The sequence below is a fragment of the Mastigoproctus giganteus genome, chromosome 4, assembly GCF_048544385.1.
Source record: "Mastigoproctus giganteus isolate SK-2022 chromosome 4, ASM4854438v1, whole genome shotgun sequence".
Classification (NCBI taxonomy): Eukaryota; Metazoa; Arthropoda; class Arachnida; order Uropygi; family Thelyphonidae; genus Mastigoproctus; species Mastigoproctus giganteus.
Genome location: NC_143578.1, coordinates 48537731 through 48556204, shown reverse-complemented (window position 1 = coordinate 48556204; position 18474 = coordinate 48537731). Strand labels below are relative to the sequence as shown.

The 18474-nt window shown below is 37.5% G+C and overlaps 1 protein-coding gene across 5 annotated transcripts in view; it reads right to left on the bottom strand.

The window, feature by feature from the left end:
- The window catches only part of LOC150086700 (atrial natriuretic peptide receptor 1-like), a 193772-nt gene that overhangs the window by 2258 nt on the left and 173040 nt on the right, over nt 1–18474 (bottom strand). For all 5 annotated transcript variants that reach the window (XM_090372702.1, XM_090372707.1, XM_090372704.1 and 2 more), the window contains 3 exons: nt 11747–11921; nt 5932–6030; nt 5634–5725 (listed from right to left, as the gene is read on the bottom strand). In XM_090372702.1, coding sequence (XP_090228828.1) covers nt 5634–5725; nt 5932–6030; nt 11747–11921 — 366 coding nt within the window. The remainder of the gene's footprint in view (nt 1–5633; nt 5726–5931; nt 6031–11746; nt 11922–18474) is intronic.

Genomic DNA, 18474 nt, shown 5'->3' with positions numbered 1-18474 from the left:
ATACTGTTCAGAAGAATCATAGAAATTCCCATACAGGATCGATTACGTATTCTTGTGTGACTGCCCTTTTTGTTTGTTGGTCAACAGCAGAACGATGAGACGTTCGACAAGAATACGGGATCTTTTCTCAGTTAATATTAATTCATACTGCTGAAGCCATGCTCGCATTCAGAAGAACTGCAAGCTACAATTTTGGAATAAGTTTTTAAATGTTTCAAATCTGTGGGCACGCCACAACCACCATTAGCTAAATAATCCCTGTTGGCATTCAAAAATTTAGTGAAAGATAAATTTAAACGTTTACAGAAAGATTCTATTTTATTTTCTCCAAATCCAAGATCAATTTTAGATGGCCATTTTAGATAGTAGATAGTTCAAGAATTTGCTACTCTTTTTATAATGTCTGAAGTTGAAATTCCTTCAGTAAATTCAACAGAATCTGTACTAACGCTCAGCATATGCTTCATATTATTAATAATACTGTTTAGAAATTGATTTCTATGAATTAATGTTACTTTGTTATTGTCTGTTAATGTTACTAAAAATAATTGCATTTTTTCAATAGCATCTGAGGCCTTCTAACAACTTTTTTTCCTTTTTGAGGATCTTTTAAAAGTAACGAATTGTGCAACAAATCAATTTGTCTGCATATACTATTGTCGTATCTCTTTTTTTGCAATGACTCTGAAAGAATCGATAGCTCAAAGAATACATCGTACACCAGGGCTAAATTTAGAACAAACTGTTTGGATGAAATTCGTTTAAATAATCTGTTGAACATGGATTGTTCAGTTTTGTTTCGGTTGTTATCTTTACTGGCATTTTCAAAACGATGGCATAAAGATGCAAAATTTTGCCAAACTGCTGATACGGTCCTAAAGGAGCTGGCCACCCACCTTACATTAAATACTCATCCAATCCTTTTAATTTCTTTGCCGATGCTGGTAGCATATGCTTCTATTTCTCTCTGGTTTTTTGGAGATTGACTGTACAAAGTGTACAGCTTTTCCATAAATAGTTGAAAATGGTTAATTCCATGAACTTCTGATATTGCATCTCCAACTGATAACTCAAGCCAATTGTTTAAACAATGCCATATGATCAAATTTGGATATTTTTCTAATAATTTATTTCCAACTCCAGATTTTCTGCCCAACATAACACTTGCCCCATAGCTCGTAAAAGAAATTAAATAGTGTTTTAAGTAATTGTCGTCAAATCCATAATTTGACATTTTAAGAGACACTGTTATTGTGAAAGCTGTTTGATCTGGCAATTCGATTAAATCAAGAAACAAAGAGAGAGAGAGAGAGAGAGAGAGAGAGAGAGAGAGAGAGAGAGAGAGAATCTTTAATGCCCTTCACGGCCAAAAAGCCAGGGGTTTACATTTTTACAACCTCCCGAAACTTCCGGGAAAATAGAACAATTAATTTACAAAAACAGGTAATTTTACAAAAGAAAACATATTTTATACAAAGGAGAGAACTCCTTACGAGAGTTAGGTCTGATTGAGCTGACTTAACATCGAGATAAGAGCACCAGCTCAATCAGACAGGAACAGATGTAAGGTACACATGTCAATGCTGATTAGTCCTACTAGACATAATTTTTTTCCTGTAAGTCCGGTCAACAGCGAATTTGTTCAGGTCGGCGTCAAGTGCCTGGGTTTGCTTGAACATCTGCTGAGGGAGGAACCTGTCCGAGAGATGGAGTCGCGCTGAATGCGAGTAGAGCTCGGGATTGGCTCTAAGGGCAGCAGGGGGGATCCTCCAGCCACAGGTATCCCAGAATGAAGGTGTTGCGATTATGCCTGTTATCATCTTGACTGTTGCTAGGAGGCGTTGGTCTTCGACTAAGGTGGGAAGCCGTGGAATCCCGAGAGAGTTGGCGAGCTGCGTGGTATGAATCAGAACTGGAAGGTTGTGCTTCCTGTTGGCCCACTTTAGGAGCCAGAATTCTGTGGCAAAGAGTGGTTTCTTTATTGATGGTGCCGCTGACGCCCAAATTTCAGCAGCATAGAGTAAAGGTGGAAAGATGATTGCTCTTATGTACCTCACGGTTGTCTTTTTATCTCTGATATGAAGGAGATGCTGTTTTGCTATCCACCGGAGTCTTGAAGCACGTGTGAGGAGCATGTCTATGTGGGCGTTGAATCGAAGTTTGGAGTCGAATACAACGCCCAGATCACGATGGCTGGATGCAATTGGGATGAGGGTGTTGCCGACCGAAGGCTGGAGAGAAGAAGGAGGTTGCTTCAATGAATACACCATGAATTCGGACTTAGCAGGATTGATCTTGAGCCCGAACTGGCAGAGGTAAGATGTGACTGCAGTGAGAGTGTTGTTAATTTCCGTTTTTACCAGATCAAGGTCTTGACCAGGAATGATGGGAGTAAGTATCTTGATATCATCTGCATAGCTCAGTAGACATCGAGAATGTGCAACCAGTGGGAAGATAACAGATGAGAACAGAAGGCCGGAAAGGACCCCTCCTTGTGGGACTCCTGCGGTGACGGATCTAGTAAGGGTGCGATCTCCTGTCTGAAGCTTTATAACTCTGTTATTCAGAAGAGAGGAGAGAAAGCATAATATGTTCCCTGTGATCTGGAAGTGGCATTCCAGGAGAGTGAGTAGTTGGTTTACTTGGACGGCATCAAATGCAGCCTCAATGTCAACAAGTAAAGTGGATCTTTCATTTTATTGGTTTCGTGTTTTAAATAAATAATCAGAGTAGATTTCTTGCTTAGAGTGGTAGACTCATCAATGAGAATTGATAAGTTTCCATGTTATGTCCACAATTTGTTGGCACAATTTTAATTTCATTTGCCTTGCGACATGCTCTATTATATTAGGAGCACTTAATCTTGAACGGAAACCGTGAGCAATAACAGTGCCATTCAATTCTTGAAGTTGTAACAACTCAAAATGGTCAGAATATGGTCGATCGTGTTTCACAATATAATATGCAGTTCTAGAAACCTTACAGGTGCTAGAAATTTCAGAGTAATTCATTTGATCAATTACCACTTCTAAATGTTGTTCATTTGCAGCTTGCAAGATTTTTTCAGCCTGTATATGTGAAGTACTTTTTGAATGTTCATAAATTTTCTTACGCAAAGATGTCAATTGTGCACTTCTATCTTTGCCATAAGATGATACCACTACCAAACTCCATTCCTTTGAAATGGTAACTCCCTGCATTTTAAATGGTCCTAATTTTTTAAGTCAAACATCCTAATTTTCTGGCATCACATGTAAGCCAAAGATATGTTTTTTCTTCTCAGTCCACATGTCGGCATTCCAAGAGTGGGGCCAATTAAATTTTAATTCTGTGTCACTGATTCTCTCATCTTTAGATCTTGATGGAAAAGAAGAGGTCATGTCGTTATCATTTCCACATATTTGTATATTTTCTTGCACAGTTTTCAGTTTTTTATCAAGAAATCTATTTAAGTTGTTTGCTTGTTTTTCGCTCATTTTGTATCTAATGAACGCAAATTCTTTTAATTCTTAAATACTGAAATTATATATTTAATCCCATAAAAATTAATTTTTACCTTAGAAGAAACAGTAATAAATAAATTAATTAATCTAAATAGTAGAGATCAGTCATAAACTCACATGTACATATTATATACATAATACATATATGAATGACAAAAAAAAAAAAAAAAAATCCTGTACATCGTGCTCCAGAAGACTATATGATCAAGCCACATTGACTGTACAGTAACTAAATCAGACTTCAGACTCACAGTTCATAGAACAACCAGTTCTAGCATTTAGCTCATGGCAAATCAAAATGCAGCATTTGCACGAATCACGGTATATCTCGTGGATCTCTTTATCTAACACATTGTACTTTAGTAAGAAACGTTCAAGTTTCATTGTGAAATTTATATTTTTGTTTTTAAATAAATTTTTAAAGAAATCTATTAATTTTAAAGATTACTATTAATATATATTTTTAGTAACAATGGGTAAAATAGATATTATTTCTCCCTCCCCTTTGATTATGCCATTGTTTCATAATATTAGGTGTATAAATCTAATGATTTTTTATTATGGCATTTAGAAAAAGTACCGGAACATTGTTAGTTCTTCCTAAATATTAGTTCTGAATTAATAACTCAGAATAATAAATTGGTTCTAAACTAATATTTAGAAAGTGATGAAGCTTCCCAGCAATGTGGATAGATCTCCTTCAAAGCAGTCTCTTTGGCACTGTATAAACCAATTCCAATGCTTCTGCAACTTATGGAGGCATTGCTGATAGGCTTCTTTTGAAATTGCTAACAGAAATATTGAATTCTGTATGGCGTCCTCAGTCACTGCAAATCTGTGACCTTTCATGAGGGCTTTAAGCTTGTAAAACAAAAAGTAGAGGAAGTTAAAAATACAGTGAGTATGGTGGATAGGGGACCACAGTGATGGTATGCTTTGCAAGAAATTCATGAATGGAAAGTGCTGACTATGCAGAGGCATTGTCATGAAACACGTACCAATTTCCTGAAACTCATGTTTGCAGCTGTTTTCTCTAAACATTATGAAATCGCCATAGAACTGTTTCATAACTAATATTCCTAGCTCACTATTTGACTTTGTGGGACAAATTCAGAATAAATAATATCCTGCAAAATCAAAAGATATATAATAGGCATAATCTTCGAATTTCATCAGATTGTCTTGCTTTTTTGGGCCTTAGAGCCTTTAGTGTTCTTATAAATCATAGCCATACACCCATGATTTATTACCAGTGATAGAAGAAAAGGTGTAAGTCAGCAGCAGCACTGATGAAGATCCTGCCATCTGGGAACTTGCCACTCTCTGCGATCATCAGCGAGAATGCAAGACACAAAATGAGATGAAACACACCATATACCCAAATATTGTGCTAAACTTTCATTGACATGACCCATAAGAAATGACAATTTCATGGATAGTTAAACATCAGTCACTCCTGATCATGTTACAAACACAAGCAATTGAATAATTGGATTTTGAAGATGAAGGATGGCTAGAGCCATCTTGGCCCTCTTTAAACTATACACTCCACTGGAAAGCCTTTGAATGGCACATTGTATCTTTTCCAAAAGCTGTTTTTACATTTATGTGTTTCTATTGCACTTTTCTGTAATTTGAAGCAAAATTGATACAAATTTTCTGATTGGTAAAATCACTCATTTTAAAATATAATGAAGCACATAAAACACCTTCTGTTCAATATGTGCTAATTCAGAATGACTGTATATAAATAAGTGACTGCATTATCATGTCTAGAAGAGTCACCAAGTAGTTGTGACAAGTTGCAACTTGCTACAACACTGCATCAATATATAATGTCAATCCTTAAACTTTTTGATCACACCTCTTATAATCACATACCAAGAATGTTCCTCTCTAAACTATAATTCTATTTGATTAAAATGGTATGTCATGATTAAAACTCATGACATACCAAAAACTATTTGAAATTATATTGATTGCATTTTATTTTTTTTTATGTCAATGAGATATCTTATAATCAAGTTTAATTTCACACATGAAGTTAAACACAAAAATGTTTCAGCATAATTATTTTAATTTTTAGAAATGAAGAGGACAGTACAAAGACATTACAAAAATCAGTCTTACCTTCACATCAACTTCTCCTCGTGGAATTAAATTAAAAGTATGAAAGTGGTCCAGCATAATTTTTGTGGTTGGACTTACATGGATCTTTAAGGCTTGAGGGAAGGAAAATAGAAGTCATATTAATTGTCAAAAAACTACTTATTATAATGATTTATTTTAAATTATACCATTACAGATATTAAAGGAAGAAATCTCTTTATGGAAGATTCAGTAAATGTGTAGCAATTTTTTAAACTTTAACTTATTCAAAAAATAACTAAGCTTTTAACGAACAGTAAAAAAATATATAAGTTTATACGTTCTCCTGTAGTTTCCATTCTGGAGGCTGTATTGACTGTATCTCCAAACAAACAATATCTAGGCATCTTTTGACCAACCACTCCGGCACAACAAGGACCTACACAAATTACCAAAGAAAAGCAGTTTCATTACATGGATAATAAAGGTGCATTCTACACAGATATTACATGCAAATATTAATGTGCATAAAAGCAGATATTATCATACTGCTTTCATGCATTTGTATTCATTTTATTTAGAATATATTATTTAGAATTTATTCAGTTTATAAATGGAGGAATTAACTCTATGAAGTCTTGTAGAACACTTCAGTGCTGATACTCTCCATCGTTGAATAACTATACAAATAGATTACATGTATTCCACACCCTCGTAGACAAAATCAATGATCCAATGCACCACGGAATCAGCGGTCTGTGGACCCTAAGCCCGACCCCAAAATAGAGCGAATCACCAACCCTAATCTTCAAGCAAGAGACGTCCTTACGTCCTTATACAATACGTCCTTATTTTAAAACAATTTAAATGCTTTGAAACCAAATAAATAATGAATCCATACTTTTAATACTTTAAAAACTAATATTAAAACATTAAGATTCCTCTGAAACATTAAGAACCTAAAGAATCTTGTTACTTCCCTGAAGCAGATGGGGCTTTACGACCAGGGTCACGATCACAGGAAAGTGAAACCGCGGGTGTTGCGGCAGAATTTTATAGCATGGAGATTAGTTGCGATCCTGGTGTATGCGCGTGAAGAACTATGAATCTGAGATGGGGTAGGGGTGACGTACATTGACTGAATTTTGATGTAATTTAATTTCAAGTGTCTCCGAAATTAATAGTTTGGTGTAATCATGTTGGATGCTGAGAATTTTTGCTTCACTGAATAGAAAGGAGTGGCCTTCACTGATCGCACGAAATGCGAGTTCCGAAGCCAGGGAGTGGGATGAAAGGACAGATGCTGAATGTTGTCTCATTCTCATATTGAGTGTACAACGAGTGGATCCCTGGTATGAGGGTTGCAATCCTTGCAAGATACATTGTAGACTAAATCATTTAATTGTAACGTGGAAGAGGATTGGACTTCGTGATTTTTAAGGGCACCATGTAGTTTCATTGTAGGTTTGGCTATGATTTTGAATTGTGTCTTTGAAAATACTATTTAGTTGTTTGAACCACTGTTCAATATACAGTAAAGCAATAAAATATTTTTTTATGTTATTATTGTTGACAACAGGACAGGTATTACGTAATCTGTTTTTTGCTTGTAACCTTATTTCATTTATAAATAGGTAGGGGGTAACCTCTATTTTGAAATCTATTTCTGTGTTTAGGGCTGATTCAGATGTTGAGTATTTGTACGCATTTAGAAATTTATTTAGAATAATGAATCTTTTATAGGTGAAGGGGGTGGTAGCTATTGTAATGAAGAAGCATTCCAGTGTTAGTGGCCTATCTGTATATGCTGAATTGAATTTTGTTCCTAACCCATGTGAGGGTGAAATTTAAAAAATGTACTGATTTTGTTTCAGTAGTTTCGGATTCTAGTGTGAAGCTTAATCTTGCATGGATATTATTAAAGTGTTGTAGGATGTCCTGTATGGTCCCTGCATCTATGATGCAGAGTATATCATCCAGATATCTACCATAGTAGGTGATCTGCAGAAGAAAGGGTGTTAAATGTATTGTTTCAATAGTGGTAAGGTATATTTCTGCTAGTAAACCACTTAGGTTTAACCCAATGGGTAGGCCATAAAACAGTTTGAAAACGTTACCTTGGAAGGTGATATAATTGGCTTCAGTTAAAAGTTTTATCAGATCGAAAATATCTGTAATCTATTAATAGGAGTTTAGTATGGTTAACTGGTAGGGAGTCTTTGTTTAACATGTCCAGGGTGTATGTAACATCGCCCCTACCCCATCTCAGATTCATGGTCCTTCATGCACATGCTCCAGGATCGCAACTAATCTCCATGCTATAAAATTCTGCTGCAACACCCGCGGTTTCACTTTCCTATGATTATGACCCTGGTCGAAAAGCACCGTCTGCTTCAGGGAAATAACAAAATTCTTTAGTTTCTTAATGTTTCAGAGGAGTCTTAATGTTTTAATATTAGTTTTTAAAGTATTGAAAGTATGGATTCATTATTTATTTGGTTTCAAAGCATTTAAATTGTTTTACAAACGGGTGCATTGTATTCTCTCACTCAAAGATTAGGGTTGGTGATTTGATGTATATTAGGGTCAGGCTTGGGGTTTGTGGGCCTCCGATTCTGTGGTACATTGGATCATTGATTTTGTCTAAGAGGGTATGAAATACATGTAATCTATTTGTATAGTTATTCACCTCAGGGACTCACATCTGGTGAGTATGGGCTTGGCACACCCAGGGTCCTGAACTGGATATCATTATTCTTCTCTTTCTTGGTAATTCCCTTCTACTTCTCTCTCTCTCTCTCTCTCTCTCAGGGTAACTCGGGAATTTTTTTTTGGCTAGCACAGCATAAGCCTCAGGCTTCCTTGCACCATGTGGCTAAGTAGTAGTAGTAATAGTAGTAGTAACAACAGAGGGTATCAGCACTGAAGTGTTCTACAAGGCACCACAGAGGTAATTCCTCCATTTCTAAACTAATTTATTTATAACGTAGAATGTATTGAGCCTTTTCTGCTGTTATCTATTAATTAAATACATTCCTATAAATTCCTTTTGACTATTCCACAAACTTCACTTACTCTCCACTCATATTCAACCTCACAGGCATGGGAGATTTCTTGCCTACCTTGGTATAGAAATATACCAAATTAACACTTAGATATTCAGCCCAGGATCACCACATAACTTTCCTAAAATATTGCCTCAAACAAAACATTACTCTGAAATTTTCCATGGTCAAATTCAACCAAAATTTACTGGGCATAAACAAATTCGCTTACACCACATCACGTAGTATCGTTAACCTGGCCCCGAGATCTCATTATTCTATCAAGCAACAATATCTGCATCAAGTAAAACAAATCCGTAATAAATTAAGAAAATACCTTCACCCTAACGATTGGTCAACCTTGAAAACCACTATCAATTTTTGTCATGAAACACGAGCTTTGGAAATTAGAGACTGTCACGGAAATAAACTAAACAGGCTAACCCAGATATTTGAAATTCCACATGCTAATTACCCTGAACTGCCACTCTCAACTTGCAGCACAGCTTCCCAGCAAAAAATATTTAAAAGTTTCATGTATTACAAAATATAAATATCACATTATATTCATCAGATGTGAATCATATTGATTAGTATCTGATATTACAATGAGATATGAAACTTTCAATTCAGTGTAAACAGGAAACTAGGAAAACATCGTATCCTGTCTATAATTTATAGGACCTTTACAGAAAACTAGGAAAAGGATGTCATCATTATCACTATATAAGGTGATAGTGAGACAGCACATAGAATACTGCTGAACTGGCACCTCCGTAGCCAGGTGGGCAGGAGCAGCAGTGCATAGCACACGCTTCTTGATTAGACCAGGGTTCGAGCCCATGACCACCAAATACGGAGGATGCGGAAAGGTCAGGAAATGACCACCGCATATCCCCGGAGCAATATGGCCTTAGTTGCTAATGCTCCTAAAAACCAAATAACAAACAAACTGCTGAACTCTAAAGGCTGCAGCAAAAAAAGATTATAATTTCTTGAGTGTTCTAAGAGGGGATACTAGATGGACAAAGAACACTACTCATTGCTCCCAAGGAATGGCTTTGACTGCAGAGCTTGGCATCTAACCAACTTGGGGGGTAATTAAGGGAATATGAAGACTCTGAAGGAATCAGTAAAATGAATAAGGTAGGTATAATACGACTGGAAAGACATGAATGAGGGGGAACAAATATAAAATCTTAGGGAAGGAGTAACAGAAGGCTGAATCTCATGAAATTTACCTTTGGAGAACATGTAGATAAATTGTGCACATACTATAAATGATACATTTTATATATCTTGAGAGCCAGAAACAATCTCCCATTTCCCACAGACCCTCAACCATGCCATTTTGAAGACACATTCATAAATGTGATCAGTCTGAATATAGAGGTCCTATTGTATTTTTCCAGTTTTGTCTATGATGAATTTTTCCTCTATTGTAATTATTGTTCTTTATTTATGATATGTACAACTTTGCTTGACACCTGAGTATGCTTGCAGAATTTCTCTCTTTCCTTATAGCAGGTGAAAAGATATATGCTAATAAATGCTTCTAATAAACACATGGATTAGGCAGCAAACTCAAGTAAAGGACATTCTTATCAAAACTAAAGAACTAAAATGGTCTTGGGCAGGACACCTAGCTCGAAGACATGATGACAGATGGACTAAGAAAATAACAGAATGGTACCCAAGAGGAGCTAGAAGAAAACCTAGAAGACAAAGGCGGAGATGGATAGATGAAATTTGTGAGTTTGTGGGTAGTAAATGGATGGCCAGTGCTCAAAACAGAAGGAACTGGAAAGTTGCTGGAGAGGCCTTCATCCTGCTGTGGATTGAAAATGGCTGATGACAATGAAATGCTTCTCTGCATTATATATTTTTTTCTATTGGACTTATGCTCAGTTTACAAATGATGGAGTTAAGTCCAAACCTGTCACTGGAGAAAAAAAGTCTCCCAAAAATGCATTTATTAATATATTATTTCAATGCCTGTTTTGAAATATAACTTGCGTTTCTTTTCTTAATTAAGCAAATACATATTTTGGAATATACTTTTTTTAACAAAAGTATATTTTGGAATAACCCTAATTTGTCTATTCCATTTACATTGTTTTTTAAATTATTTTATGTGTTCTTTAAAAGATATATTTGTTTATTAGGAAAAAACTGATGAGTGAAATGATAATTAGGCTCCTCCTAAAACAAAAAACCTGATTGTCACCACCTTTTGAAGAGGTATTCAGAAGAAAAATCTTCAGAATACCTCCTGTTTAACTGATATATATACACTATAATAAGCTGAAATAAGTTAATTCCTATTTCAATTTGGGCTAAGGTAAAGAAAGCCAACACAAGAACCACGAGAAACTTTGCTTAACTTACCGGGCAAAAGATGGTGCGTGTTATCGGTAGTGGCAGTAGAAGTCGATAACGATGTATTGATTAATTTTTTTCTCAATATTAAAAGCAGATTATTGGAGTTCATGAGTGGGCTGCAGGAAGGGGGGGGGGATAAACACCTTAAGACCGAGGCTGTTGTTGTTGTTATTTGGTTTTTAGGAGCATTAGCAACTAAGGCCATATTGCTCCGGGGATATGCAGTGGTCATTCCCTGACCTTTCCGCATCCTCCGTATTTGGTGGTCATGGGCTCGAACCCCGGTCTAATCAAGAAGCATGTGCTACGCACTGCTGCTCCTGCCCACCTGGCTACAGAGGTGCCTAAGACTGAGGCAGTCTGGAGGGTGTACCCATAAGTAAATTTCAGCCACGAAGGCATTACACTCATGAACTCCAAAAATCTGCTTTTAATAATGAGAAAAAACTAATGAATACATCGTTATCGACTTCTACTGCCACTACCGATAACATGCACCATCTGTTTACGGAGAATGTAGGGAGAAACTGCAGTAGCAGGAAACAAGTTGGCCTGGTAAGTTTTCCTGAAGTTTCCCCTGGTTCTTGTGTTGGCTTTTTTTACCTTCCCCTCAATTTGTTATAGTATATGTATATATCAGTTAAACAGTTCTTATAATTTTGAATCTTTTTTGAAAATTCTTCCCTACTCAACAAAATATTCAATATACACTGTGAAGCAGAAACTCACCTGTATGGATGCCTATCCTTAATTTTAATTTTTCCTGAGGCCGATGACGGATAGCAAATTTATCCACTCCTTGCAAAAGTGCCAATGCCATTCGAGCTACTTCAGGAGCATGATTCATGCCATTTCTATCGGGAAGACCAGAAACTACCATGTATGCATCTCCAATTGTTTCAACCTGAAAAAGAACCAAAGTTGAAGAAATATTAATCATATATAGTCTGTAACATGATATTTCTGTCATGTTGTGTGAGATCCTATCAACTCTAAATTTACCTAATTTGACCAAAATAAATTACACATTAAATTATATGGCTCTCAAGTTTAAATCAGATCTGAAGCATTCTGTCATAATGATGTACTTCTAAAAAGTATATTTTTCCAAAACTACTATTTCGGGAATAATAAAAAACATGTGGCATTACCATACATTAACAAGGTTAAACTTTTGGGATATGTTTTTGAATATTGTTGAATTGCATCTTCTGTGACTGAGGGCAAGTTTCTTCTGCATATCTTATAAATAACTGGATAACTTAGTTCTCCCAAGACAGTCAGATTGTTGTTGTTGTTTGTTATTTAGAAGCATTAGCAACCAAGACCATATTGCTCCGGGAATATGCGGTGGTCCTTCCCTTGACCTTTCCACATCCTCCGTATTTGGTGGTGACGGGCTCGAACCCCGGTCTAATCAAGAAGTGTGTGCTACGCACTGCTGCTCCTTCACACCTGGCTACGGAGGCGCCAAGACAGTCAGAGAAAAGAGGATTTATGCTGAGAAACTCATACCAAAATGTGTGTCAATTTGTAACTGTAAAAATAATAATTATAAATATTTTCAGTATTCTGAGCCCTTGCAAGCAGCACAATCACCCTCCTCCCATATCATATGAAAATGGCTTGATTTTGAATCCCGTCAATGTAACAAGAATTTTTATGGACTTTTATCACAATATGGCAAAACTAGCCAGTCTCAGGCAGTGGTCTATGGTTTTTTCTTTTCAGAAACTTGGACTTTTCTTTCAGCAAACCAACTGAATAACATGCAATTACAGATATAATATACTGATTATTTGTTGTTGTTGTTGGAGTGGGATTTATTGGCGCAAGGGCTGCTATGACCATATTGCGCCTATACCGTTACTTTGGAGTGTTTGTCAATATAGGAAAGGAGACTATTCTAGAAGTGATTGTATGCGTTAATCATTTTTAGAAAGGTGAACAGTTCTGATAAAGTGGCATCATTTCCAAGTATATGGCTTAGTTGCAGAGGTTTTTGTGAGCTAATTAAGGATTTGAAACATGCGATTCTAGCTGAATGATAATGTGTACACTCAATGATAATATGTTTTACAGTAAGTATGGAACTACAATGCGGGCAAAGTGGAGGATCTTCTCCTAGCAGTAGAAATAGGTGTGTAAGATGTGTATGGCCAATTCGTGCTCTTGCCAGCACGACCTCTTCCTGCCTGTTTGATCGGGAACTGGATCTCCACAGCTGTGGATTGTGTTTTATTTCAAGAAGTTTGTTACCGGTTTGATTATGCCACATTTCAGACCACATCTCAGTACATATCCGCCGTATGACTGGTTTGTAGTCAGAAAAAGGAACAGGGGTGGAATCGAAGCAAGTGGGGTGTTTTGCTGCTTCGTCTGCACGCTCATTTCCTGGAATTCCAACGTGGCTCGGTATCCAGCAAAACGTAACAGTCCGATTATTTTTGTTGAGTTGGCATAACTGTGACCTGATTTGTGAGAGGAATGGATGCAAATGTTGTGATTTATTCTGCAGAGCATTCACCGCACTTAAAGAGTCTGTATATATTATTACTTGGGTGTTTGGAACATCGTTAAGGAGTTTTAAAGCCATTTTGATTGCGTATAGTTCGGCCGTAAAAACACTGCATTCAAGTGGTAATTGGACAGAGACAGTGCATGCAGGACTCATTACTGCAGCTCCCACGGAGACATCAGTTTTGGAGCCGTCCGTGTATATCTGAAGACTGTGAGCATTGGTCAATGCGTGATTCGCATGTAGTTGTCTGAGATTGTGGTTCGATAAGGAGTGTTTTCCCCACTGAAGAAAATAGTCATCGCAATGAGGTATATACATTGCCCATGGTGCTTGTACTGCGTCCGTAGCTTGAAAGATATTTCCAAGATAGATGTTCCAATTTTGAGTTACCTCTTGTAGCCGAATACCAGCAGGTTTGTTTTCGTTGGGTTTATTTCTATATAAGTTTTCCCACTGCGGTTCAAAAAGATATGTCCAGATGGGATGAGACGGGTGACTACGTAATTTGACTGCATAACTAAGAAGCAATACTTTTCTCCTAAGATGTAGTGGAGGTTCATTGGCATCTATATACATACTTTGCACTGGGGATGTCTTAAAGGCCCCTAAGGCAATCCTGAGAGCACTATGCTGGACCGGATTGAGCCAAGCCAATGCTGTCTTTCGTGCAGAATCATAAACTGGGGCTCCATAATCTAGACGAGATCTTATTAAGGTTCGATACAGATGTAGAAGAGTGAAGCGATCGGCTCCCCATGTCATGGAAGATATAACTTTGAGGATATTAATCTTTTTCATGCACTGAGTTCTTATTTGTCGTATATGTGCCTGAAAGGTAAGTTTGGTGTCAAGTGTAAGGCCCAAGAACCGGATACTTTTGCTAAGTGGTATTTTTTGGGTTCCTAATATTAGCTCGGGATCTGGATGGAGCTGACGCTTTTTGCAAAAATGGATAGCAGTTGTTTTTGTTGCAGAGAGACGATAGCCATTGTGGGATGCCCATGATTCTATTTTATTTATCGAGAGCTGCAATTGTCGCTCAATGGACCGCATGCTTTGTGAATGATAGGATATAGTAAGGTCATCTGCATATAAATAGGTGTCAACATTAGCCGGAATATTTTCTGTTGCATTATTTAGCCTAACCGCAAAGAGCGTTGCACTTAGAACTGATCCTTGTGGGACCCCTTCTTCTTGGACAAATGTACGGGAGAGTGAATTGCAGTAACGCACTTGAAAGGTCCTGTTTTCTAGAAAACTCTGTATGATAAGGGGTAGTTGACCCCGGAGCCCTGTGGCATACAGATTTTGAAGTATGCCATACCGCCAGGTGGTATCAAAGGCTTTTTCGATATCCAAGCAAATCATGACTAGATGTTCTTTACGGATAAAAGCATTGCGTATGTTGGATTCTGCCTTGACCATAAGGTCTAGAGTTGACCGATTTTTCCGAAATCCGTACTGATTCTTATTCATCACCGAATGAGATTCTAGATACCATACTAAACGGGCGTGGATCATTTTTTCTAGTGTCTTACCAAGGCAGCTGCTGAGAGATATTGGCCGATAGTTTCGTGGATCTGATTGATCCTTTCCAGGTTTAGCAAACGCTAGAACTATTGAGTGACGCCAAGAAAGAGGAAAGTAGCCATCTGAGAATATCCGGTTGAAGTATATTAGCAATGAATTCAAAGCTTGTTTGTTTAAATGTTTAAGCATTATATAGTATATCCCATCAGGCCCTGGTGCACTATCACCCGACCTATTTAGACAGCTCTCTAGTTCAAATGATGTAAAAGGTCGGTTATATGGAGGAGATGCCCTTGTATTGAAGTTCAGGTTATGCTTTTCTGCTTTAGCTTTTAGCTGTTTAAAAGTAGACTCATATGCTGATGCTGCGGAGATTTGGAAAAAGCAATCTGCCAGGGCATTTGCAATTTCTGTTGGAGTGGAGAAGTCTTTACCTTTCCAGCTTATAATCGGCATTGATTCGGGGAACAGTTTACCATTCAGTTTTTTGATTTTATTCCAGATTTTTCTAATCTCTGTATTTTTAGTAATAGTGGAAGCGAACCGGATCCAAGAGTCTTTTTTCGCTTTTTTCTGCACATAACGTGCCTTTGCTTTAAGTTTCTTAAAATTAATCAAGTTTTCAGTTGTTGGATACTTGCGAAATCGATTCCATGCTTTATTCTTTTCTCTTTTAGCATCACGGCATGCATCATTCCACCAGATATTGGCATGTCTGCGAGGACTGGCTGTGGTTTTTGGTATAGCACAGGTTGCAGCTGTTATTAACTGTGCAGTAATGTGGTCGGTAACTTTATCTATGGACTGGCTTTTGATGACTTCATTATCAAAGGAAATTGAATCTGTGAACTTGTTCCAGTCTGCTTTTGAAAATTTCCATTTTATGCGGCTGGCTATATGTGTGGTTCTGTTTGTTTGCAATTTGCAAATAATTGGGTAATGGTCACTGTTTAGTGGGTTACTTGAAACTATCCACTGAATGATTGGGAATAGTTTTGGGGAACATATTGACAAGTCTATGGCAGTAGATACTCCGGTGGGAAAATGAATATAAGTGTCAGCACCAGTGTTTAATAATGTGAGATTCTGGCTCTCAAGAACTGTTTCAATAAGTTTTCCTCGTTTGTCTATCTGGGGAGATCCCCACATAGTGTGGTGCCCATTGAAATCTCCTAGTAGAATGAAAGGAGATGGAAGCTGCTTTATAAGGTCCTCCAGTTCTTTCACAGTGAATTCTTTGTTTGGGGAAAGGTATACAGAGACAATGGTTAAAGTAAAATTTAAAACAATACGTATGGCTACAGCTTCTAATGTGGTCTGCAGGGAGATCTGTTTTGTAGGAACTTTGTTGTCAACTAGTATGGCTACACCTCCTCTGGTTGAGTTAGTATTGCTTATGTCTTGTTGATAGATACTATAATTTTTAATCACTGGAGTCACCTGCGGAGTTAGATTGGTTTCTTGCAAGCAGAGGCTGATTGGACTGTGCTGTTTGATTAGGTCATAAATATCAAATATATTGCTTCGTAGACCTCTACAGTTCCACTGTATAATATTCTGCATTATTTAGTTTTTGGGATTGAGTATGGTTCTGTCTGTTTTTTATATCCAACCTGCTTGTGTCGTTCTGGTTTCATCTTTTCTTTTTTTGGGAAGCTAGGACGCCCAAGGTCCATATCATCTTCTGCATGTAAATCTAATATTGTCTCATCATGCGGGGTACCAGTATCTGTGTCCATATTTCCTGAGTATGGTTGTTGTGCAATATTTGGGGATGATGCTTTCAATTTCACAGTTTCTGGTAGAGTATCAGTTGCAGTTGGTGGGACTGTTAGCGGAGTATTGTTAGCACAAGTCACTTTACATTGTTCTGTAGGTGGCTGCTGTGGGACCGACAGCACTGATCGGGCCCAATCAGCAATTGAGATGGATGGAGGTACTGTGACTGCCGTTTGTGTTGCAGCTGACTGGTATTTTTTGGCTGCCGCAGCATAGGTAATTTTTGGCATACTGAGCATAACTTTTTTCCTAGCTTCCTGGTAGGTGACCTTTTGCTCAACTTTGTATTTCTGGATCTCTTTTCCTACCCTCCAGAGTTCACATGATTTTGAGTATGCTGGATGCTGGCCTTTACAATTTGGGCATTGTGGCGTTTCTGCATTGCAGTCCGTTTGTGCATGAGCTTTAGAACCACAGTTTGGGCAGATGGCGTCTCCTCGACATACTGTTTGCGAGTGTCCAAATTTTTGACACTTGAAGCATCTGATTGGGTTCGGAATGTAGGGACGTATTCGGCAATTAAGGTATCCGCTTTGACACATGATGGTAAGGTTGGTGTACTAAATGTGAGGATAATATTCCTAGTGGGAACAAGTTCACCATCTTTTTTAATTATTATCCGCTTTGCTTGAACTACCTTTTGATCTTTTAGTTCTTCTACTATCTCGTCTTCAGTGACATTCATCAGGTCCCACTCTGCTATTACTCCTTTGGAGCTATTTAAAGTGGCATGAGGGGTGACCTGTACTGGTATTCCGCCGAAAGTGGATAATTTCAGTAGAGACTGAGAATGCTGGTGCTTAGTTGTTTCGACTAGAAGATCTCCAGATCGGAGTCTTTTCACCATTTTCGGTGAACCAGCCACACTTTCCAAACATTTCTGGATTAGAAATGGTGAAAGTGAACTCACAGGTTTGGCAGAAAGAGAATGTAATATGAGGAACGCTGGATATTCCTGCTGATTCTCATTTTTGCGTAGTCTCTTAGATTGTGATTCGTCACGTTCGGGTTCATTTGAGTCATGACATGAGCGTCTAGGCTCAAGTACTGGAAAGTTGTCATAATCCATGGTTGCTCCTTTTAGCCCCAGAGGATAACTTTTCCTCCAGGTTACCGGCCCCGCCACGTGGAGGCAGGAGCGGTGCCACCAGTGACCAAGCGATTAGAGATTAGTGGTTAGTGTGTTATGTGTTATTTCTATATACAAGAAGAAGAAAGGTACCTTTCCTTTCTTTTGAAAAGCTTACTTCTTTATTTAGAAGAGCTGAAAATAAATAACTTAGCAAATGAAACACTTGAAATTTCTCTGAAATCTATTAACTCTAGAGAAGTCGCTTTGAAATTCACTTGTAGATTCGCTTTGATCACTCGCTTGGCACTCGGGGCCTGATTATTTGTAGCATTAGTTGATTTGGCAATTAAAACATACCTAACCTAACATCTAAATCAGTATTCTGATAAGTATTATATTTCACCTCATGAAGTAAATTATTACAGGTGGTTCCAAGGTTAAAAACCAAACTGTGCTATAACTGGTTGCCAAAACTTTGTGAGCTTTGAAAATTTAGGCTGAATGTATATATCAGAGATGTGTTAAATGTGCAAGCTGTTGTATATAAAAGGGCTT